Raw genomic sequence first — 24,372 nt, forward strand, 5'->3', positions numbered from 1 at the left:
TACTTGTTGACTCTTTGTCTGGGATATGGATGCTGGCGGTTGCTTATTTAGCCTAATGGGTGCACTTAATCACTTTATTGCTAACTGTAGTAGCACTCAGTTGACTTCAGCACATCAAAAGCTGGACAAGCTACACCCTGTTCTGCAGGGTCTGTCCCATTTTGCGTTTAACTTTCTTGCATGTTGTGTGAGCCTGACTCTGCTCCCTACATGGAATCCTTTACTTGGATGGCCTCTACACCTTATTGATCATCTTTAAACTCCAGTCTGAGGTGCACACCACATTAGAGTTAGCTTCAGGTAATAAGCTAATTCTAACAGACCACCTGGCTTGATAGACAGCCTGTAATGACTTCACTGGGGATGTGACATGCATGGCTGATCACCTGGGAGAGGGGGAGTGCTTGGTAATTTAATCTAGAGCCATTGAGGTAGGGAGTAAATATTTTAGTCAGAATTCAAGCACAGATTAGGTGGCTTGTCCAAACTCACCTAGGAGCCTGTAGTTCAGCTGGAAACTGAATAAGTGAAGTCTTCTCCATTCCCTTAACAAGGGGCCAGGCTTCTTCTGTAAGACACCAGTGGACAGGAGCAATAATGACATGACATGGTTACACCTTTTAAAGGCTCACTTTACAGGATTATACTGGGGCTGTAGTCTGTACCTATCCTCATTCTGGGGTCCTTTTAAATAAACTTTGAGATATGTCTTGTCTGAGGTCTCCCAGTCAATGACAATGCACTGGGGAAATGTGTACTCATAGGCCTCTCCTGCTAAAGGGGGATTCTTGCCTGTAATAACTTGATTCTACTATAGCATCGATGTATGGCAAAGTACTTTACACCATTAACTATTCTATGGTAGAGCATTCACCATCAGTGCTATGAGGCTAAATGTGACCAATCTTGTAACTAGGTTCTAGCTCAAGTCACAGTATGCCAAGGGGGATGCTCCCAAATTGAGGCTCATCTCCACTGCATGAGATCAGGTTATGAAACTGGTACCTTCAGCACAGCTGTTGTCTACACTGTCTGGCAGAATTAAAGCTGTCACATACTGCAGGTCCATGGAAATGGGCACAGCTGCACTTATCTAGTAGGGATCATTCTACAACATATGCTCTTACACATGCAACAGTATGAATTGCTCTAGGGTTAACTGCCCCAGTACTGAATAGCTGTGTGGCAGCCATTTTGAGTACTTGTAAAAAGAAAAGGAGTACTTGGGGCACCTTAGAGCCTAACCAATTTCTTTCAGCATGAGCTTTCATGAGCTACAGCTCACTTCATCAGATGCATACTGTGGAAACTGCAGCAGACTTTATATACACACAGAGAATATGAAACAATACCTCCTCCCACCCCACTGTCCTGCTGGTAATAGCTTATCTAAAGTGATCATCAGGTTGGGCCATTTCCAGCACAAATCCAGGTTTTCTCACCTTCCACCCCCCCACACAAATTCACTCTCCTGCTGGTGATAGCCCATCCAAAGTGACAACTCTTTACACAATGTGCATGATAACCAAGTTGGGCCATTTCCTGCACAAATCCAGGTTCTCTCACCCCCCTCCCAAAAACCACACACAAACTCACTATCCTGCTGGTAATAGCTCATCCAAAGTGACCATTCTCCCTACAATGTGCATGATAATCAAGGTGGGCCATTTCCAGCACAAATCCAGCAGCAAGAGAGTGAATTTGTGGGGGGCGGGGGGGTGGAGGGTGAGAAAACCTGGATTTGTGCTGGAAATGGCCCAACCTGATGATCACTTTAGATAAGCTATTACCAGCAGGACAGTGGGGTGGGAGGAGGTATTGTTTCATATTCTCTGTGTGTATATAAAGTCTGCTGCAGTTTCCACGGTATGCATCCCATGAAGTGAGCTGTAGCTCACAAAAGCTCATGCTCAAATAAATTGGTTAGTCTCTAAGGTGCCACAAGTACTCCTTTTCTTTTTGCTAATACAGACTAACATGGCTGTTACTCTGAAACCTGTCATTTTGAGTACTGCAGACCTACAGGGAGACTTCCAGGCTAATGTTCACAAGCTCACCATACATTATGGGTTGTAGTCACTTGCATCCCTTGGAAATGGAGAGATGCCCACATCCTGCTTCAAATTAATTGACAAAGGGGTAAATCAGGCATTCTCAAACTAGGGCTTGAGATCCCTCCAGGGGTCATAGGTTATTACATGGGAGGTTATGAGCTGTCAGCCTCCACCATTTATAATGGTGTTAAAGATATTTTAAAAATTTATAAGGGGGTCCACTCAGAGGCTTGCTGAGTGAAAGGGGTCACCAGTACAAAAGTTCAAGAACCACTGGGATAAATGAAAGAAAGGTAAGAAGATTAATTATGACCCATTATCACTAGTAGGCTTGCCAGTGGAAGAGGTTGCTCCCCATGCAGGGAAATGCTAGTTTATGAACCTGTGTAAGGTGCAGAAAAATCTGACAAAATAGCAAGTAGGAGTCCTGGAATTGAATCAAGCACAATAACCCACTCATCTCATTTGTTTCTAGTGTTCAGTTGAACTACAGCAAAACATTCCTAGACCTGACACCATTTTTTCCTCTTCCAATTATAGCAGGAGTCAACTGCCTCCTAATTAAGTAGCAGATTGAAGATAATCAACTTCAGGAAGGACAAACAACTTTCTAAGCAATGAGAGAGACTTGACCTACTAAGTTCTCCAGTGGAATTCCAAACCAAGGTGCACACCCCGGTTGCAATGAGGATAGTGCAGCATGAGAACAGCAAAAAGAAATGCCTCTCTAGTGCTCAGCGTAAAATGTAAGGCACGGGGATACCATGGCAAACAGACCAAGCCATTCATCAAAGGGGCATCTGGAGAATTAAGATACCTTAAACATTTTTTTTTTAAAGTTGAAAGGAAGGTAAGGCCCTTACAGAGGCCTGTAAATGAAATGAGCAAAAGTAAGCATCAGTAAATTCAGTCCTGCTATAAATACATTGGCTTCAAAAGATGAATACAGGTCAGTTTTCTTACCAATAGGAGTAGAGGACACACTAAGCAATCACCCAAAGCCTCTAATTTCAATGGCTACGTTTTTCAACGGTGATCTACGCTATTTTGTGATCAACAAAACAAGTAGACCCCCTCCCTCCCTTGACCACAAAGAGTAACAATTCACACCACCTTAGAAATGTCATTTTTATTACAAAGATTTTCAAAATTCAAAATAAAAAGCATCTTTTAAAAAACCACAATATATTTCCCCCCCCCAGACACACAGATACAGTGATCTCTCTCACTTCACAAAAATGTAAAAAAGCAGGAGGAGCCGCAGTCAGCTTCAAGAGACTAGACATGGTGGAAAAGAAGAGTACTTAAAAAAATAAAACATTTAAAAATAAACCTAAGTTAGCAGCATTACTGGAGTTGAACCCATCAGCAGCGCTCAGTGGGAGGTACAGATATGCTAGTGGACAGAGGTATCCCCCTGAGAAAACAGCAAGTGAAAGCTGCCTGCAGAACTTCTGGGAGGCTGGAGCTCAGTGAAGTATTTCACAGAAAGCTCATCCAATGATTAGTCATGAGAAGTGAGATGCAAGGTAAAGGCCAGTTCTGATCTCAAGCGACAGTTAGGGAGTGCTGCTGTTCCATTACGAAGACAGCAGCTTAAGTTGCAGGTTCAAAGGGTTCCCCACAGTTACTGGCCTGGACAACAAGGAGAAAGGTCCTATCCAAAAACATTTGTGCTTCACATCAGATGAGAATTTTCAGCAAGTGCCAAATTGACAAGCGGTTTCAGCCAGGCTCTTTGCAGTCTGGTCTTTAGCTGACTTGGGATTTCTGTAGTGGTTTCAGTCTAGGACCTAGATCAGCACTCAGAATGCATATTATGTGATCACGGGTAGCTGAATGGGGAAAAAGCAGGAGGACAATGGGCAGTAATGCATTTCCCCCCCCACATAGGGATTTTGGTATATGAAGAAAAATATTCCTTTGAGCCCTTCTCTCTTGTATGAGATGTATAATGCTGCCACACTAACTTCACTTAAAAGGATCCACTTTAGAAAGTTTTATTTAAAAACACCAGCTACCTGGTAGTTTTCATTTTGTGCTATACAGATCTATACCTTAGAGCAGGGCACCTTGGGCTGATACACCAGGGAACTTTACATATTTACTTTCAAACTGCCTCAACTCCTTCCACAAATCCACTGCATATAGCCAACTGTATTCAAGAACTGCACTATTTGACCCTGAGAACTGGCATCAGCTTGCAGTTACTTACTATGGTGTAATTGGACCAAAGACCATAGGAGCAGTTTCTCTCACAGGCATAAGGTGGGAACTCAAAGTTCTCCCACAAAGTTTCATGGCCATATTTCCACCTGACCTGAAAGTCAGACACTATTTCTACTTTAAAAACAAAATTAAAAAAATCCATATTCTCCAAGGGGTTATTTCAAAGAGAAGGTAGAGGGGAGGAAAATGATTTAAAAAAAAAAAAACACACCAAAGAGGCAGTGGAAGGCAAGAGTGAAACTTCCCTGTCACTAATTCTGAGTAGTGCAGGTCTGTCTACTCAGAATCCTCCCCATCTGCTCTCCACGGAATGCAGCAAGGAATAATTTACAGTTCTTAAGTCATTTATATATTTATATAGAAATATATACAGAAACATATAAAATATAAATCCTGTGGAATGGGAGGCTACCAGAGAAGCAAACTTATAACTATGTAATGAAAGGTATTGTCCAGCTGCAGTCATCCTAGGCCGATTTAGTCTCTTCCTTTACCCTGTAGAGCCAAGAGTGGAGAGCGTGGGTTAAGCAACTGACAAGGAAGAATTAAATTGTGATCAAGTGTAGCAAAATAGTGGAGTAGCATGTTAAAGACTTTACCCTTAGGTCCTGTCCTAACAAATGCACTAACATCTGCCCTTATCTTCCACACAATGCAACATATTTTTAAGCACTTCTCTAGCACCTTTCATCCAAGGACCTCAAAGTGCTTTACCAAAAGAGGGCCTTGGGTATTATCTATAATTTACAGATGGAGAAACTCAGATACAGGCACCTACAGGGAGCACCTAGAAAACCATCCTGCTCAACTCGCAGGCACCTAAGTCACATTGCATCCTAAAGTGGGGAGGGGAACATCCATAAGGCAGAAGTAGGTCTCACCCTTTGGGTTCTGCTTTCTCCTCTTTGGCTTTTTCCTCTTCTTTCTCATCTAGAAAAGAAAAACCCCAAATAGCAAAGAGGCAGAGAAATAGCAAACACTCACCAGCCCCACCTGGCAGAATCAGACACCGGTCAGGGAGGTCCGATTACATTAGAAATCACTGGTGAGGCAGTCATTTTCAAAGTTACCTTAGAAAAGCGAACAGATAATGCCAGCTACTCTGTATGTGTGGGGCAGAGTTTGGAAACCGGGGAACCCTTCAGGTATCCACATTTGAAGCCATAGTCTGGTGCAGCAACCTGTTTTGAGCCACTTGTGGCACCCTGAAGCTCTGTTTTCTATTGTCCTCCAATCAGAGTCATAAATCTTCACAGTAAGTACAGCAGTTGTCCCAGCAACAACAACAGACCAGACCAGCAGAGACTCAGACAGCTTGTGTTTGAGGTCAACTAAGCTGCAGAATGTTTTTGGGTGGCAGTGACAAAAGATTTTTGCAAATCTGGCAACAGGCTGGATTATACCAGATCTCAGGGAGCCCGCAATGATACAGCTCAGGTTGTAGCCTTTATGTAGTTGTTCTGAGGAGTCCCCTAACAGTCACATCATTCTAAGCGTGTTACATGCGTATTTATCTTTGGAACAGGTTAGAACGGTCAGTGGCTCAGGCTGCATTTGCTGACATGTGGCCTGTGGTTTGTTAAAGATAGATTAGCCACTGATTCACAGCTCTACACTCACTCTACCAATGAAGAGAACTGTCGCCAATGCCTTGTTGATGAAATAGAGACACTCGGAGGGCCCCACTGCGGCAAGCCAGTGCAAAGGTAATTAGGCAAGTGGCTAGACACTATGGTATTCTGAAGGAGTTTGGGGTTACGAAGCCCATAACCCCAAGGAACCAGACAACTCAGATGTTTATTCCTCCCCTTCCCAAAATACCTAAAGCCTCACACTGAAGCTTTAGCAGAGGGATGATCATTATTAGGCCAGTTGGAGCAGAACGATGAGGGCAATAGCACAGAAGTATCAGACATTGTCTCAAAGCCCAAGGAATACTTTGGTTTTCCATCTTAGTGGTAATTGTTGGGATGGTGACACAAGGACAGAATTTAACAGTTGTCAGACCAGAGCTGACCTTGGTAAACCCACCTAAAACCAGAATCTGAGAGTAGAGTCTTTTTCGCCTTGGAAAAGAAGAAAATTCCCCAGCCTGGGTGAAATTAGAGCACTCATGGAGAGTACACAAGTCAGTCAGTGCTTAAAATGCGAGGGTGGGGACGGTTAGAAGAGGTCACAAACCTGGCAACATTTGTTGTCGTTTGTTTTAATTAAGCCAGGTTGCACTTGAAGCACTGTCTTATCAAAGCAGCTGCCCCAGATTATGAGACCCCCCACACCAACACGCTCTTTCCAGATGCGTTAAGCACTGTGGTCAGTCCCATGTGTCACTGGGGTGTTTCTACTAAACTCCTGTTCTCTATTAGCCTGCCATGCAACCCGGGTTTAAAATTTGGCAGCTCCTTCAAGGTTCCCATTGATAGTGGAGTGGTTCAAACGTCATCTCTCTCACTCCCACATATCAATTGTCAGCAATCTAGAAGATGAACCGCAGAAACGTTAACTTCTGCAACAGACACAGCTTTATTCATCCCTCACATTACAGAGTCCTGCATATAGGACCGGCTCTTGGGAGCAGTCCGACATACTGCTAGTTCCAGTTTTACACCTACCTTTCTTCTCCTCCTCCTCCTTATCATCTTCTGCTTTTACACGCTTTGACTTCTTAAAATTGGCAACATTTTTGCGACCACCTTCCCCTTCATCTTCAGAGTCTGAGAATTCTTCATCACAGGCTATTCTCTTGTCAGCAGAGCGCACTGAGAGCAAAGAGGGAGAAGCTACCTCAGTCACACTGGAGTCTTTTTCCCAGGGGTCCGTAAGGCAGTAAACATATTTAGGAAGGTACATGTGCACACATGGAATGCTCTACAGTGCCAAGAAACTTTACTACTGTGCAGAAATACAACAATCCTACTGGAGTCACAGCTTAGCCAACTACCTGCAGCAGCCAAGGTCAGTTTCGGAGATCTCTCAGTGTAACACGTATATGCGCCTTGGATTAAGTTTACAGCAGGATGTCTAGAGCTGCCAGCACAAACAGGTTAACTAACTTCACACTGGGAAAACCTGACTCCAGACCCAAAGGGCATAAGACAGTCTGGATATAAGCTAGTGTTTTCACAACTAATGGGCGACTTTTGCTAGAACAGCGGGAGCCTGTCTTCTGGCAGCATAAACGGATGTTACAACTTCCAGTGTTTTGTCAGTCATTTCCCCCCAGGAGGCTTTGGCAATCGTTCGAGCTCTAATATTAAAATGTAGATTCTTTTGTTAAGGAAGTTATCTAGCAATAGCACTGCGTCACCAACGGAAGGTTCAGCAGCTCCGTGATCACGCAAGGCAACCTATGCCCACAGCTGGGCACCTACTTGAAATGCGTTTGTCAGGATCCTCTTCATCTTCATCTCCGCTGTCCTCCTGCACAGCATCCTCAGGAATTGGCTGCATCTGGACACCAGGGGCATGAGGGAGCATGCGTAGATTCTCAAATAGCCGCTGCCTACAACCAGCAAAAAAACAAACAAACCAAAAACCCCACACGCTGGTGATCTAAAAAGCATCATCAGAAACAAGCCCCCAGTGTAAGGGACCAATCTCACTAGGAGTAACAGACAACACTTACTTAATCTTCTCAAGATACTCATTGGTGTTCTGGTTGGTCATGTTCGAAGGACTGATGTGGAGCTTAAAGTCTGGTCCAAAGTATTCAAAATAGTCATTATATGGAAGCTCTGCACAAAGATTAGAACACAGAATAACCTTGATTGGTTACAGGTCTGGTATCGAAATAGCAAATATCACATGAGCTTCAATGTGCTATGAGAATAAATGGAACATTTCCTTTTGGGGGTGACTGGAGCTCTCCTGGGATGCTCAGAAAAACATAACTTTGTGACAGTGGGGCCAAAGACTATTCGCTGCTTTAACCCCATGGTGCCCACAACAGGCCTTTTAGTTTCAATGAGATGGCAGGACACCCCAACCATTGTGTGGTGTAGGGGAAAAACGGTTTCTCAGGAGGTACTAGAGGACTAGAACACCCCACATATGCAGCGGCAGCTCAGAGAACTCAAACGCAATAAAAGTCAGCAGCTAGTGAAGTGTTCAGGGTACTTCACAGGTCTCCTACACCTACTCAGAGCAATTTAATTTCCCCCAAGCTCTATTACTAGACACCCATCCTCTCAATACAACACACGATAGCCTTACCATTTGGAATTTCCGTGTCCAAAGCCACAGCAGTCTCATAAGTCCAGCATCTAGCCACGTTGCGGATTGTGTAGCCACCCCCTCCTAGCATCAGCATAGGCAAGTTAAAACTCTTTACGAACTCCACACACTTGGCATGACCTGCAGCACAGGGAACAGGAGAAAGTTCACAGCCTCACTAGGTAACTGGACAGTAAGCTTTTCAACACAGTGATTACATCAACCACACAGGTGCCACCACAGATACTGTATTTTACATGTCTGAGCTTTCCTCAAGGCCACCCCCCTGGTTTGACTGCTTTGCTAGAAGCAGTGTGCTCTTACCTTTGATGGTCAGATTAAAACAGCCCAATCTGTCCCCTGACAGAGAATCCGATCCACACTGTAAGGCAACTGCACTAGGCTGGAACGTCTCCATCACTTTAGATATCACCTGGACAAGAAATCCGTTGTTACACACTCCCGTGGGACGATGCCATAGCAACACAATGAAATCCATGTCAGCAGCTGACATGGAGATATTCCCTGATGCCTCAATGGCTGTTGCCTCCCTCCCGTATTGGTGACATTGAAGCTCTCACAGGTAAGAATCTGCAAGTGACTGGCTGTAATTGTCAAGTAGAAATAAACACTAGGGAATCTTACAGCACAGGATTGCAGCTCCCCTCATCAGAGCGTCACTAGAAAAAGACAAAGCAGCATACCAGACTCACTCAGAAAAAAGCTTACCGGCTTAAATATCGCCTCATAGGATTCATCGTCAATTCCATCCCGGAGAGGATAGTTGACAGCATAATACTTGCCTTTGCCTGCACCAATATCCTATTAGAGTGAGACAGGAAAGACCACAGGGTCACCAGAGAACAAACACCAACATACACGTGCCAACGCAGAAAAGGAAAGTCTGGGATTCCACCAGGTTTATCAGAATCCAAGCCAAGGCACTTGGGGACAAATTCAGTCTTGGCATAAATGAGAACGATTCCAGTGACTTCAACAGAGGATTAGCTGTGGAGTAAGTGGGTACATTTGGCCTTTGCATTCAACTAATCAATCTAGACATAACGTAGCTAACGGAGAGTAATGCGAGGTTAGAGTCAAGATAGGGGGTAAAACAGCACCTTGGAATTCTACTGAAACAACAGCCCTTGCCTCAGCATCTAGTCAAACATTCAACTGAGTCAAACTGGAGTCACAAGGTCTATGTAACTTGGGCCTCATTGAGAAGGTCATTAAAAAGTCCAAACAGGTGGGCTTTGTATTGCCCCCAGTTACAAGCCAATAGCAGATTTAAAGGAAACAGGTTCCACAAGCAAGGATGCTCTACTGAGAATACTTTACTGCTTGCCCGAGAAAGTTCAATCCCAGGAACAGACATGAAGAGCATCTTGCTGTGATATGATACATGGGAAGGAACAATCCCTAGTGACATCTACTGTCTCACTCTGGGCCTGTGAGTTCTCAGTTGCACATTCTGCTAGTAAAAACTGTGCATCGTGCAGATCCAGTAGCGCTGCAGAAAAGCCAGATTTTATTCTTTCCTGCATCAAGGACAGGGGAAAACTGGCCATCAAGATTCCTGTTCCAGACTCCACACTGTTGGCAATGACGTACAGAGCCAAATGTGAATCAGGCCACGGTCCGATACCAGCCTGAGCCTGCAGTATTGACAGAGGAATCTTGGAAGAGTCTAGTTTTGCTTTTTAAAAACAATTAAATATCTTCTATCTACAGAGCACACCACCACACCAAAGCATTTGAGAAAAAAAAATCATTTCACTCACTGCTGCAGCGTGGCCGCTTGTAGGATCAAATGTGGCAGCTAGCTACAAGTACATATCACCGCATAACTTAGGACAGGCAGTGACAACACTACACCCACCTAAAACTCAAGGGGGAATTTAGGTCAGAACGCCATTACCCTAACTGGCATCAGACCATGACCCTAGGGTTAACATCCCTACCTCTTGAGAAGAGCACGGCATTGTCAATGACCATAAGCAGGCAGGACCCCAGTTGTCTCTCATTTGAGACACAGCACCTCCAGATAACCATTTCCCAGCACGGGCCATTAGGCTCAGCACCAACTCAGAGGGAGGAATGCCACCATCAGTATCACTTCCGCAGCACAAGGTGCTCCTTTGTCGGTCTCCCATTCAAGTACTGGCATGACCAGACCATGTATAACTTGTGAGATCAAAGCAATAGGGCCACCAGGGGAACATGGAAGTCAGTCTGCCAATAAATATGGCCCACCAAGATGTTCAGAGTCCCACACTATGAAGCTGTAGAGTAACTGACATCTGATGTCTGGGCATTGTTACTATATAAGACTAAGCACCCGCTCAAAGAACAAAAGTTAACTGTCACACACATTTCCCATTAAACAAAGGCTGCTATTTTGAGAGAGTCCATCTAAACCAGTGAACACAGAAACAGCGTTTTAGTGAAATTAGTTGGACAGTGAATAGATGGAACAAATCAAATTCTAGGGGAAGTTTCTACTAAGCCTCCATTCTCACCCGCAGATCCCCTGTTCCTGGGAAGTATTCTCCGTACTTATGAAAGGATGCAGTCATGACACGGTCTGTGGTGTAAAAGGCTTCCTCCACGCCATCTCCATGGTGAATATCAATGTCAATATACAGCACCCTCTGGTGGTACCTAGAATCAGAAGGGAGTCAAAATGCTGCATTTCTTCAGAATGGAAACGGTCTTCACCAGCAGAGTAAATGAGAGGAGAGCAAAGACTGTGGTGCTAACCCCTAGGCTGTATGGTTACCAACTTGCTGTCTCTCTCTCTTGGAGTCTCTAAGCAAAACCGATGCAGAGCACGGACATTTGCCTTGAACTGGTCGGCAGCGGAACAGAATCACCAAGGAAACCGAAGTGGCTCTTGCTGCAGCACCTGATCGCTGATCAATTCAGTTTACACAAACTCAACCCGTGACTTGCACATTTTACCTCCAAGCCTCCTACTTGGAGCTGCCTCATGACAAAAGCTGCCAGGATGGTAACAATCACGACACGTTACAGGAGTGCCACTTTTGTGCGCCAAGGAAGAAGCACCAAAGAGTGATCATGCAATGCCTCCAGGCCTTTCATCTACTGCATCATACCATAAGTACAGCAACCCCTGCTGAAGAGAGGGCACTGTATCCAAAAAAGATGTCTGATTAAGCCCTCCCAAGAAAAGACACAGCTAACAAGGTAACAAAAAAGAGCAAATTGGGAAGAAAGTGGTAAGGACTCAAAATGCATCAGAACAGACAAACAAAATGGATAAGAAGTACTGCACATACTTTAATAGCTCCAAGATGGCTAACACAATGTCGTTGACATAACAGAAGCCAGAAGCCTCCGATTTCTTGGCGTGGTGAAGGCCTCCTGCCCAATTCACAGCAATATCTGTCTGTTGCTTGTTCAGCTTCACAGCGCTGGCTGCAGGGAGAAGAATTGCAGAACGTTAGCATGAAAGACAGAATGGAGCCCTAACACACAGAGGCCGCCTGCCCTGTGGGGTCACGTGTGTCATTCCATATGCCTGTGTGTGTGTATAACAATACAAATATCAAAGATTTAAACACTGGATTTCTCATACAAACCGGTAAGGCAGAAGACTCTCAGCTAAGGGGGGACACTACACTGATCTCTCTTCTACAGAGATACTACAGTAATGTAAACCAATTAAGCATCTATTTTTGCAGTACAGTCTTGGTCCCGTTTCACACCAGTAGTTCAGAACATAAATGGGGAGCCTGGTTTGAAAACAGGTCCACAGCCCGCTAGCTCTTGCTAGCTTGAGTCACAGTTAAAGTACAGTTTAGTTTTATTTATCAGTTTCCTAAAGATAAACCTTTCATGGATAGCTTTATCTCACACACACAGTTAGCTTTGTTTAGTCCTTTGTATAGATAACTAGGCAAAGGGATCCCCCACAAACCTTACAGCTTGCACACAATTCCACTATGTGGTTCCGTTTGGTTCAGATGGTTCCATGGTGTAATGGTTAGCACTCTGGACTCTGAATCCAGTAATCTGAGTTCAAATCTCAGTGGAATCTAGAATTTTTTGCCAGAAGCTGGGAATGGGCAACAGAGGATGGATCACTTGGTGATTACCTGTTCTGTTCATTCCTTCAGGGGCACCTGGCATTGACCACTATACAAAGACAGGATACTGGGCTAGGTGGACCTTTGGTCTGACCCAGTATGGCCGTTCTTATGTTCACAGACTTCAGTGCAACTTTGCATGGGTCTAAGGGTCAACACAGATGAATCCTTTTGTAGGGTCAGAGCCTTAGTGATAAGAGACTGGAATAGCTACTTCAGATGTATCTGTCAGCTGGACAAGCATATGTTTATCTTTTTAGTTTTTGAGTGTAGTCAGACTTTATATTTCAGAAAATAAGGATATCTATCAGTCTGTAGTAAGCCTCAAAGCTTTTAAGCATGTGCACAGTAAAAGTCTCTCAATGCTGCATTACTCTATGGCAAAAACTCACTAATAAGGATGCCATTTTATTTTAAATGATACAGATTTTAGAGAGTTTATTGAAATCTTCCTGCTTTTGTTTTTCCTTCTTATCAAAAAAAGAGACCAGTGGATTTCATTTTGTAAAACAAAACACCTGCTCTGAGGCTGAGGTTACACAGCCCTGGAACAAGTTTTTATAAAAAGCAAGATATCTTTAAATAAACCAAGGTTTCAACAACAAAGATAGCTAGCTTTATTGAAACAAAGTCATTCACGAGGCTTTCATTCCATACACAGGTTTCAGAGTAGCAGCCGTGTTAGTCTGTATTCGCAAAAAGAAAAGGAGTACTTGTGGCACCTTAGAGACTAACCAATTTATTTGAGCATAAGCTTTCGTGAGCATCCGATGAAGTGAGCTGTAGCTCACGAAAGCTTATGCTCAAATAAATTGGTTAGTCTCTAAGGTGCCACAAGTACTCCTTTTCTTATTCCATACGCAGAAATTCCTCAACATGACCACTTAAGTGATCTTTGGATGAGAGAATATGGCTCATATTGAAGAGCCAGACCTTACATATAGTCATAAAGCATTCTCAACCACCGACCAATCTCATTCCAATGCATCGGGACTTGAGAATGATCACAACATGTCAGCCCAGTTATTTTAAGGAATCTAGAAACGTCTCTAACATCACATTTCTTTTCTGACAGAGCGACATTATGGACATTCTCCTAAAAAGAGAAAGCATCTAGGATTCTTGTGCTTACCAACAGAGCCTCCTGCAGACAGCTGACAAAATTCAAACAACCCATCAAACACCGGGCAATCTTCCCCAACATTGACTTGAAAAAGAAAGAAAATGTTTGCATGACAAGCCTGCATACAAGAGGCAAAGTTTATGATGTAAATCTAACTTAAGGTCATAAACAGACTCAATAGAGCATCAAATATCTTAGCCTTGTTTATGTAATTTACATGTATATAATAAATAAAATGTTCAGTGAGAAGTAGACACTCATCCCTTCACTAAAGACGTCATTGTATCAGTCATCAGTTGTTGCAACCTTCCCTTCAGTCTTTGCTCAGCCCACTGCCATCACTGTGACAGCTTGCAGGAAATGACAGAACCTGCACTTAAGGTTGTAAAAGCTCTCTGTTGGTACAGAGAGATGCTATAAGTACAAGTCCACCGCTGCTCTTTGAGAGACACTAAAGAATGAAACCAGCATTTCACATGCACTGTGGATCTACACAAGAGTTGCACCACCTAGTGGAATAAACTATAATAAAACCCAATTGTCAGTCAATTGTGTTAGAAAGTGAGTCGTGACACTATTAATTTAAAAATCACATGTTGCAAACAGGTCTCCTTCAGTGTTACTAACATCACCTTAGATTATCAAGACTGAACATTTCAAAAGTTCAGTTTGATTCTCATGAGGTAAGCTGTTCATTTACTTTGCGCATTTCATATCTTGGATTAAAAAAAAAAAACACCAATTTGTCTTCTAGGTTCTCAAACCTGAAGCATGTTTGGGTTGGAAACACTGCAGGGAAATCATTTATTTCCATATAATTTTTTCTATTAGAAATGTTTACATGATTTTTTAAAAGTTTCATTGGGCCTATGTTTTGCAAAACCTGTTTTTACAAAAATCTGTATGGTGTAACAAAATTGAGCAGAACTTTTCCCTTTGTACTTAGAGGCAGGACCAGTCAAGCCTGAATCTTCCCAGCATGAGAAATGCTGCCTTCATTCAATTCCTCGCCTCCAAAAAGGCTAGCGAAAAATCATGTTTGGAGACCGAACAGATGAATGAGAAAGTTTAAGTAGTTTCCAGATTTAAATGGAACTAATTTCTTATGGACTGTACAAATCAGGAAAGTCCAAATTAAGTGTTCCAATTTGTACAACTGTTCCAGTGGGGTATGGTAAGTAGCAGTGGTTGAATAGTTCCCTCATCAGAGATGTGTGGGAATCTATTCCCAGCAAGTGGGGAGGTCTGTTATCAGTTGCTGCAGAATGTAAGCTTCCCATTGCAACAAATTAAATTTCTAGCCCTTATGGCTGCAGTATAATCTTCTTGAGTCTTCAGACAGAGTGTATCGATGGACTGAGATTAGAGAGACCGTTTAGCATCATTGCTACCATTCAGAACCTTGTGGGCTGCAGCAAAAAGGACAATATTTGACAGTGTGACTCTGCTTCTGCTTGGCAAAGATATGACCCTCTGTATAAGCAGAAGCAAATGGTGGAGTTATTCATTCATATGGAGACCTTTTCTCGCAAAGCCCTTCAAAGCAGCCAGGAGATCAAGCCTTTTACAGCAATATGTGGCTCTGGACGGGGAATAGAAAAAGTTCTCTCTCATTTCCAACAGCTAGAGCAAGGTCAAGAGCTTCATATGTATGATAAGCCCACTAGTCAGAGCCCAATATAATACTACCTAGCTCTTATATGGCACTTTTCCTCAAAAGACCTCAGAACACTTTACAAAGGGGGTCAGTATCATTATCTCCATTGTATAGATGGGAAAACTGAGGCACAGAGTGGCAAAGTGACTTGCCCGAGGTCACCCAGCAAACCAGTGGCAGAGCCAGGAATAGAACACAGGTGTCCCAGTCCAGTGCCCTACCCATTAGGCCATTCTGCCACTCTTATCAAAGATGGGAGTCCCCAGGATAGCACCCCTATGGAAATCCCAGCACCCACTCCTTTCTCAACAGCTAAGAACAGAAAGGAGACTAGGCTCTTCACCAGGGACTGGCCTTGCACTTGGGTGGTGGGGCCCCATCACCTCCATCTTTAATCTCTATTTCTGGCTCATAGGATTAGTCCTCTGACTAGGTGGTGGTGGACATATTTTGCAAGCCCTGTTAAGGAGGGGACATTGGACTGAATTGTGAATTGGCTTTTGTCTCACCTCCATATGTACTGAAAAATTTTCACATTTAATTTCCTTAAAGTAAAACCCTTCCTTGGAAGTACAGTACAGAAAATGCCAAGCTGACCAGAGGGAGACCAGTGTGGGGGTTTATGAACCATTCCAGTCTCAGCGGTAAGCAGTTAGGTTTGTGTAAATATGTACTTTAGTATGTTAAGGCATATTATTTACCCCAGGAAGTACTTTGGTACACATTACACATATTACTCATTCCTTTAGTCGTTGCACTCATGTGCCTAAATACTGTGTGCATTTTGGCTCACAATAGTTTAAAACTGCATATAATTCACCCTCTAGACCATAAATCTTTCAACAGGGGATTACATACACACTTCATAAAAATAAGCCCCATGGGCCAACAATTCTACAGATTTCAGGAATGAAGAGAGTGCACACAACCAATATAGTGTTTTAGGGAACTCCTAGCAATTGTATTTGTCCAAATCAGCCAGAAACTATAGTTCATTATCTATTAATTGTTGAAAAATGTTAGCACAGAGCTGCAGAAAGTCTGAAAAGGTATTTAAGATTTCTATAACATGAAAGCTGCAAAAGATTTTTTCCACATGGAGGGTGGTGGGAAATCTATGCATCTGAGGATATTCTAAGGCCAGAAAGAACTTTAGTCATTTAGTCCAACATCCTGCATAATACAGATGAAGTTGCCTGTCAGGTACGACATCAGAATGGAAACTAACACCACTTTCAGCACAGAGGGCCTGGTCCTGAAAGCTCTCAGTGCACAGAACTTCAGCTGAAGTCCATTTGAATTCAGGGCTTGCAGGATCTAAATCTTGGTCAGAACAGAACAGATTGTGAAGCTGGAATTTAAGCAGCCAGATTTCTTGATGCTGACTGATAAATATCACAGAATATTTTATACTCGTAAGGAATGAATTCTCAGATCTCTAGAAATAGCCCCAAAAGGAACACAGTTACCAACAACATATCCCCTATTGCAATAGGAAATAGTGACACTGGTGTTCCCAGATCATGAAAATATTACACAGATCTCTGCATATCTACCATACAACAGTACTCCTGCTTCAAAAAAACAACCCATCCTCCCAATATCTGGGAAAGGTGGTCCCCAGAACGTCCCCATTATTAACAACTCCAGAATCTTATGTTACAAGTTGCTTATGCAGAATACCTATTGTACAGGTATGTCCACGCTGTTCCATTTATAAGCTAGAAAAGAAGATGAAAGCTTCCACCAACCTCAAGATCAAAGGTGTTAGGGACAGAACCACAATGGAGGAAAACAGTGTAGAAGTCTGACAAAAAATAATAATCTAATTGGTTAGGTGAACATGGAAAAAAAAAAGAAAAAAAAAAGTTTCATAAGATTCTCCCTCCTCTTTTGACAATGAGCTCAAAGAGCTAACCAGGGTTCTCAGGACTAAAGCAATTCAGGTTAGAAGCTGCAACACCATACGCATAGCTTACATCTCTGCATCTGCTTGCTGTACTCAGACATGTTATCAGGGCGAATAGATCTCAGAAATTTAATATAGTCATCACTATGATACTTGGTCATTTCTTCCGCATTTGCTTTGTGGGGGCGCTGCAAGGAGAGAACAAAACAAGGTTTATTTGACATATATTCCTTCTCCCTCTCTAATGCCTGCCTCCAATCCCAAATTTACTCTCAAGAATAGCAGCAGCTAAAGCCAGTGCTATTAAAGCAAAAATAAATCTACTTTCGAAGGGGAAGAGGAATGTTATGATAGGAGACTGGAGCTTTTTACTATATGCCTAGGCATAGGAAATAGTCAAGGTACAGGGAGAAAAACATTTCCCATTTTTATATATAGATTACCTGATCTTTGGAACAAAACAAGGAACACCCCGCTAAACACAGGAGCGGTGGAAGTCTTAAATTCAACAATCTCTTTAAATTAACTTCACCTGGACGTTGGTCATTCCCCAGGAATATTTTCCAACTGTTTTTCCTCCATCTTGCTTCTCCAGAAGTTCCCAATAAAACACATGAGAGTCTGCAAGACCCTGTTCCATTGCAATAGTGACAGCATGGGAAGCGGGTCAAGCCCCCTCCATACAAGCTTCCTACTTCTCTCTCCATGTCCGGGCCTATACTTACATAGATCTCCATTTTTCTGTAAAGGCCGTAGTTCAGCAGTAGGTTGTGGGTCATTCGGATCCTGTGGGGTTTCATTGGATGGCCCTGGCCATAATAGTAGTTTCCAACATCCCCTGAGAGTGATAAGCATTTGGTTATAGTGGAAAAGAACATTTTCTCCTCTGAGCAACATCACTGCAGAGGAAGATGACAGGAGTCACCTCTAGTTAAGTCCCATCTGACCTTTATTTTGTCATTTTCTCTTTTCTACAGCAATATGTATGCTTGTCATGTTCCCCCCCCCCCCAGATTTATACCAACTCTATCAGAGTCTCATGGAAGACTGGATAATTGAGGTCTTGGAAAACCGAGGAAGTTTTCAGTGCAGTTAACAGATGTTGAGGAACATGACACTGTTGCAAATCATTGAGGTTTGGTTAATCAAGTTTGTACCATACATGGAAAGATCCCACCATGTACAAAAGCTAAAATGAAAAGGCTGCAGCTTCTGTGGGACAAGAACAGCACTGACAGGCATTACACATAACTGTCCCTTAGTGCCATCATCTCCCAAAATTAGAAACCTTCTAGAGTCACCTCCATATGGTTAGGGTCAATTTTCACTGCTGTATTTAATGAAGGTACACGTTTCCTTGAGAAACTACTGTATAGCCTAAGTTTTGGTCTGGAGCCAGGAACTCTCAAGTTCTAACGCCAGCTCAGACAATGTCTTGTCTAATAGCCTCAGACAAATCACTTGGACTCTCTGCCTTGGCTTCCTCATCTGTAAAATGGCAATAATGTTTCCTAACTCGCAGGGGCAGCTGTGTGTGTGTGTTGTGATGCTAAGACAGTTAAGGCTTGCAATGCACTTTGAAGATAAACGAAATCCTAGTATCTTATGGCCCCAATTATTTTAATTCATCCGTCCTTACCAGCCTGTGCATCCAGGCCTATCCTATCGGTAACTCACACTCAACATTGACACACACACACAAAAAAAAGTTAACTAGTTTCACAACCTCAAACCATCCTAGGAGGTGAGAGCGCCAACCTCGCCTGGCAGGTGACTCAGTTGAGAGTACATAATGTTTTGTCATAGATCTCAACATTCACGAGTAATTTGCACTGCTCCCGCAGCCAGCAGAGACTGAAACCTTTTCTAAAACCACAGTTTCCACTGGTGGAATTTAACTCTGCTTGAAAGTGGGGTAGCCTGCAGCTTTCCTGGTCTACAACAGAACTCTGTACTGGTGCAGCAATACCAATGCTGAAAATTAGGTTAATTCCAAGCATTAACAAGGCCTGAAAGAACCACAGAGGAAGCCGAAGAGCCTAGCTAGGTAATCATCTGGCAGCCAGCACCTTCTGAATACCGAACTAACAACAGCCCAGGAGAGAATGGTCACTTGTCTTCTACCCTCCAATGAAATGCAGTGGGCAACTCACAAGTGATTTGAACTGAGCAGTCTATATGGAGGTTTATTTTGCTAAACAAAGTTATTTACCGGCTCTCTTTTTATAAGCAGTGGGGATATCTTTGCAGCCTCTAGGGTATGTCTACACGGCAAAAAAGGCATGTTCTTAATTTGGGTTAGCTAAATTAGGTTAAAATAGCAGTGAAGACATGGCATCTGTGCTTTTAAGTTGGGTTAAGGGCTCAAGTTAAAGCCTACGGGGAGCCTGGGGCTGAATTTGAGCTAACCTGAGTTGCCGTACATTCACTGTTCTTTTAACCCAAACTACCTAACTCAGATTAAACTAAATTAAGAGCACCCCCACTTTTTTTTTTTTTTTGGCGCTGTGTAGACATACCCAAAGATGCTATTACAAGCTGGACTCTACCAGCATCCTAGTCTATGTATATACCGATTAAAAAAAAGTTTTATCATCACTAACAGGCATCACCTATCCCGCTGTAAGAACACATTGGGAGACAAAGCACTATAGTTTTACTGTTAGATCAAGCATAGGCAGGCGGTGGGGGAGCGAGAGTTCTGACCTTGCAGCTACCTTGTGATAAAAACTACAAGTGCCTTTCCCCACTTCAGATTTTACAGCAATAAAACTAACGCATGTTAGTTATCCGCTGTAAAAAAAAACAAAACCAAAACAAACACCACCTTTCTGTCCATGACTACAAAGCCCTAGTTTATCACTGATGACCCATGCATGAGTACAAGTGTGAAAATTGTGCATCTCCAGACCCAAGGGGCACTGTGGACCCTCAGACAGAGCTTTCATTCGCCATCTGACAGTCACGGACGTAGGTACGGCATTCCCACAACTATCACCACCAGAGACCAGTATTTCCCGGAACTCTGAAGGATGCATCCAAAACCTCAGGGCATTAATGTGGCACTAACAGGTCACAAATACTTTGATTTTACGTCTAATGTGCACAGATCAGCTGTGGATATTAGAAGGATGAAAGTCAGACTTGCAATATCACGGCAACTGGCCTAATCTAAGGTCCCAATCCAGCAACAAGTTTTGCAGGGGTCAACCCACATCTAGCACTGTGCGCATGCAGGGGTAGATCTCATATTGGAACAAGGGCCTAATGTTGCAAGTTACTGTACTGAAGAGATAAAAGTCCCTGATATATAGCTGATGGAGCAGAGCACTTAAATAAACCATACTAAAATGCCTAAATGATCACTAAAAGCACCTTCTAACCCCACAATAAAACGTCTAATAGTTATTTTGCCACAAGGATTAAAAATATTATGATAAACATTATGATTACACAACATCTTTCATGAAGGAAGATCACAACCTGCAAGAGATCATTTCATCCATCACTGAAACACACACCCTGCTGGCAAGGAACACAGCAGCAAGTGTGGAACGGCAAACAGCAGTTATGTGACTGTAATTTCCCCCACTGAACTACAGGGGAAGAAAGGGAGGCAGAGCAGAATTACCCAGGTTGCAATTTGGGCAGGGCACCAGGGGCTAACACCCAACATTTGGGGAAGTGTCATGGAATAATTCAATAAACACAAAGCATCACCCCCCCATACCCAGTACCTACACTCACAATCCAGCCAAGCATATGCCTGGTGTTAAGCAATACCCCTGGCTACAGAGCCTCCCCAACTAAAACCAAGCAGCTGTTCTGAAGAGAGACAGAAAGAAAAAGGTCTGATTGATATTACCACTATAGATCCGAAAAAGTTTTCAAAAGCATCAAGGAACAGCCCCCTTCGCTAGCGCCGCCTCCCCCACAGGCCCTTCCCCAGCACCCCATCTGGACTTCCTCCCCCGCAGGTCCTTCCCCAGTGCCCAGCCATCCTCATCCTCACACCCCCACCTCTTCCCCCCCCCCACAGGCCCTTCCCCACCTCTTCCTCAACCCTCCCTTCCCGGCAGGCCCTTTCCCAGCCCCCCCTCCTCCTCACCCCCGCTCCGCCGGCTCCCCTCCAGCCCCCCCGTACTCCTCCTCTTCCTCATCACCCCTCTTCCGGCCCCTCCCCTCCTCACCCCCCCGCCGGCCCCTCCCCTCCAGCCCCCCCTCCTCCTCCTCCCCCCCCCCCGCCGGCTCCCCTCCTCCTCCTCCTCCTCCTCTCCCCCCCCCTCCGCCGGCTCCCCTCCTCCTCCTCCTCCCCCCCCCCCGCCGGCTCCCCTCCTCCTCCTCCTCCTCCTCTCCCCCCCCCTCCGCCGGCTCCCCTCCTCCTCCTCCTCCTCCCCTCCCCCCCCTCCGCCGGCTCCCCTCCTCCTCCTCCCCCCCCCTCCGCCGGCTCCCCTCCCCCTCCTCCTCCCCCCCCTCCGCCGGCTCCCCTCCCCCTCCTCCTCCTCCTCCCCCCCCCTCCGCCTCCTCCTCCGCCGGCTCCCCTCCTCCTCCTCCTCCTCCTCCCCCCCCCCCTCCGCCGGCTCCCCTCCTCCTCCTCCTCCTCCTCCCCCCCCCTCCGCCGGCTCCCCTCCTCCTCCTCCGCCGGCTCCCCTCCTCCTCCTCCTCCTCCTCCGCCGGCTCTCCTCCTCCTCCTCCGCCGGCTCCCCTCCTCCTCACCCCCCCCTCCGCCGGCTCCCCTCCTCCTCACCCCCCCCTCCGCCGGCTCCCCTCCTCCTCACCCCCCCCTCCGCCGGCTCCCCTCCTCCTCACCCCCCCCTCCGCCGGCTCCCCTCCTCCTCCTCCTCCTCCTCACCCCCCCCTCCGCCGGCTCCCCTCCTCCTCCTCCTCACCCCCCCCTCCGCCGGCTCCCCTCCTCCTCCTCCTCCTCCTCCTCACCCCCCCCTCCGCCGGCTCCCCTCCTCCTCCTCCTCCTCCTCCTCACCCCCCCCTCCGCCGGCTCCCCTCCTCCTCCTCCTCCTCCTCCTCACCCCCCCCTCCGCCGGCTCCCCTCCTCCTCCTCCTCCTCCTCCTCACCCCCCCCTCCGCCGGCTCCCCTCCTCCTCCTCCTCCTCCTCCTCACCCCCCCCTCCGCCGGCTCCCCTCCTCCTCCTCCTCCTCCTCCTCACCCCCCCCTCCGCCGGCTCCCCTCCTCCTCCTCCTCCTCCTCCTCACCCCCCCCCTCCGCCGGCTCCCCTCCTCCTCCTCCTCCTCCTCCTCACCCCCCCCCTCCGCCGGCTCCCCTCCTCCTCCTCCTCCTCCTCCTCACCCCCCCCTCCGCCGGCTCCCCTCCTCCTCCTCCTCCTCCTCCTCCTCACCCCCCCCTCCGCCGGCTCCCCTCCTCCTCCTCCTCCTCCTCCTCCTCACCCCCCCCTCCGCCGGCTCCCCTCCTCCTCCTCCTCCTCCTCCTCCTCACCCCCCCCTCCGCCGGCTCCCCTCCTCCTCCTCCTCCTCCTCCTCACCCCCCCCCTCCGCCGGCTCCCCTCCTCCTCCTCCTCCTCCTCACCCCCCCCTCCGCCGGCTCCCCTCCTCCTCCTCCTCCTCCTCACCCCCCCCTCCGCCGGCTCCCCTCCTCCTCCTCCTCAACCCCCCTCCAGCCCCCTCCCCTCCTCACCCCCTCTCCTCCTCCTCCTCCTCACCCCCCCTCCGCCGGCTCCCCCCGTCCTCCTCCTCACCCCCCCCTCCAGCCCCCCGTCCTCCTCCTCACCCCCCACCCCCTCTCCTCCTCACCCCCCACCCCCTCTCCTCCTCACCCCCCACCCCCTCTCCTCCTCACCCCCCTCCGCTGGCTCCCTTCCAGCCCCCCCCCGGCTCGGCTCCCCCCCACACCCCCCCTCCAGCTCGGCTCCCCTCCCGCCCCCTCTCCCCTCCTCCAGCTCCCCTCCCCTCCTCACCCCCCCCTCCGCCGGCTCCCCTCCAGCCCCCCGTCCTCCTCCTCTTCCTCACCCCCCTCCGCGGGCCCCCTCCTCTTCCCTCCCCCCACAGGCCCTTCCCCAGCGCCCCCTGTCTCCCCCCCGCCCAAAGTCTCCTGCTTTCGCTTCACCGCCCCCCAGCGAGGACCGGCCCGGGGCTCTCACCGTCATAGTAGTAACAGACTTTCCGCTTGGTCCCCTGTGTCAGCGCCATTTTCCTGCCTCCCGACCGCACCAAACCCTCCCGCAGCGCAACCGAACGCGCCCCGAGGGCCAAGCACCCCGCGAGCAGGTCCTCCCGCCCCCGCGGGGCAGCAGACCTATCGGGGAGTGGCTTGGACCCACTTCCCTCGGAGAAGCCAATGAGAAGTCAGATAGGGCGGGGCGGTAGGATTAGCAGGGTAGGTAGAGCGCAAGTGTTCCTGGACTGTACCATTCCCAGAGAAGGGAGAAAAAAGGAGGAACGGGTTGGCAGGACTGTACCACTTCCGAAGAATGGGGCTATGTTCAGACAGGAGTTTACCATTCCGGGGGGGGGGGGGGGAGGTAAGGGGAAAGTACCATTCCTCAGAGAATGGGGGGGAAATCACACAGGCATGTGCTATTCCCAGGAGAGGACTCGGGGCTGACGGGGCTGAACCATTCTCACAGAAGAGGTGATCTGGGCAGCTTAGGGCTAAACCACTTGACACTTGCTGCCACGACATCACGTGCCACATGGCTGTCCCCACAGTGCCATTGGATCCCTCGCTAGTGCCGGCCCGCAGTGCGCTGCCCAGAGTGTGGACGCGCCCGCGGGCCTGGCTGGAGCCCGGTGGGGCAGGGCTACCATGGGATGGGGGGGGGGGGGTAGCAGTAGTCCCAGAATGCACTGGGGCCACCATGCCTACAGGGGAACTGGCTGGGTGGGGGGGCACGATGTGTCTGCCCCAGACTGGGGCTTTTTGTCTTACATAGAGCGACTGTACCTCTCCTTCCCCGCTCCCGAAAAAGAGTGTCCTGATTTTTCACCCTTCATGGTCCATTCCTACCACATCCATTTTTGTAAATTTCACAGTCATGGCATTTTAAAAATCTTGAATGGCATGGTTCCAGACATTTAAATCTTAAATTTCCCGGTGTTGTAAC

General features: G+C 46.7%; 1 protein-coding gene and 1 non-coding gene across 2 annotated transcripts; one reads left to right on the forward strand and one right to left on the reverse strand.

Annotated features, from left to right (window-relative positions):
- Positions 1–3,168: 3,168 nt before the first annotated feature.
- On the reverse strand, positions 3,169–23,537 carry HDAC1 (histone deacetylase 1). Its single transcript, XM_073317247.2, has 14 exons — positions 23,410–23,537; positions 18,022–18,134; positions 17,367–17,484; positions 13,740–13,814; positions 11,798–11,936; positions 11,018–11,159; positions 9,225–9,317; positions 8,820–8,928; positions 8,496–8,636; positions 7,909–8,017; positions 7,655–7,785; positions 6,896–7,042; positions 5,165–5,213; positions 3,169–4,778 (listed from the first exon to the last, which is right to left on the reverse strand). The coding sequence occupies exons 1-14, from the start codon at positions 23,456–23,458 to the stop codon at positions 4,751–4,753; spliced, it is 1,443 nt and encodes a 480-aa protein (XP_073173348.1). The 5' UTR covers positions 23,459–23,537; the 3' UTR covers positions 3,169–4,750.
- Positions 12,487–12,558, forward strand: TRNAQ-CUG (transfer RNA glutamine (anticodon CUG)). Its single transcript has one exon. It is a non-coding gene; the product is annotated as a tRNA-Gln (tRNA).
- Positions 23,538–24,372: the final 835 nt, after the last annotated feature.

The sequence above is a fragment of the Lepidochelys kempii genome, chromosome 19, assembly GCF_965140285.1.
Source record: "Lepidochelys kempii isolate rLepKem1 chromosome 19, rLepKem1.hap1, whole genome shotgun sequence".
Classification (NCBI taxonomy): Eukaryota; Metazoa; Chordata; order Testudines; family Cheloniidae; genus Lepidochelys; species Lepidochelys kempii.

Bases quoted from the DNA above. Each gene is read 5' to 3' on its own strand.
- HDAC1 (XM_073317247.2), bottom strand. From the start codon at position 23,458: ATGGCGCTGACACAGGGGACCAAGCGGAAAGTCTGTTACTACTATGAC. The intron at 7,786-7,908 runs GTAAGTGTTGTC...TGCTGGTTGTAG, and splicing joins GAGTATCTTGAGAAGATTAA to GCAGCGGCTATTTGAGAATC. The intron at 7,043-7,654 runs GTAGGTGCCCAG...CTTTGCTCTCAG, and splicing joins TCCTGACAAACGCATTTCAA to TGCGCTCTGCTGACAAGAGA.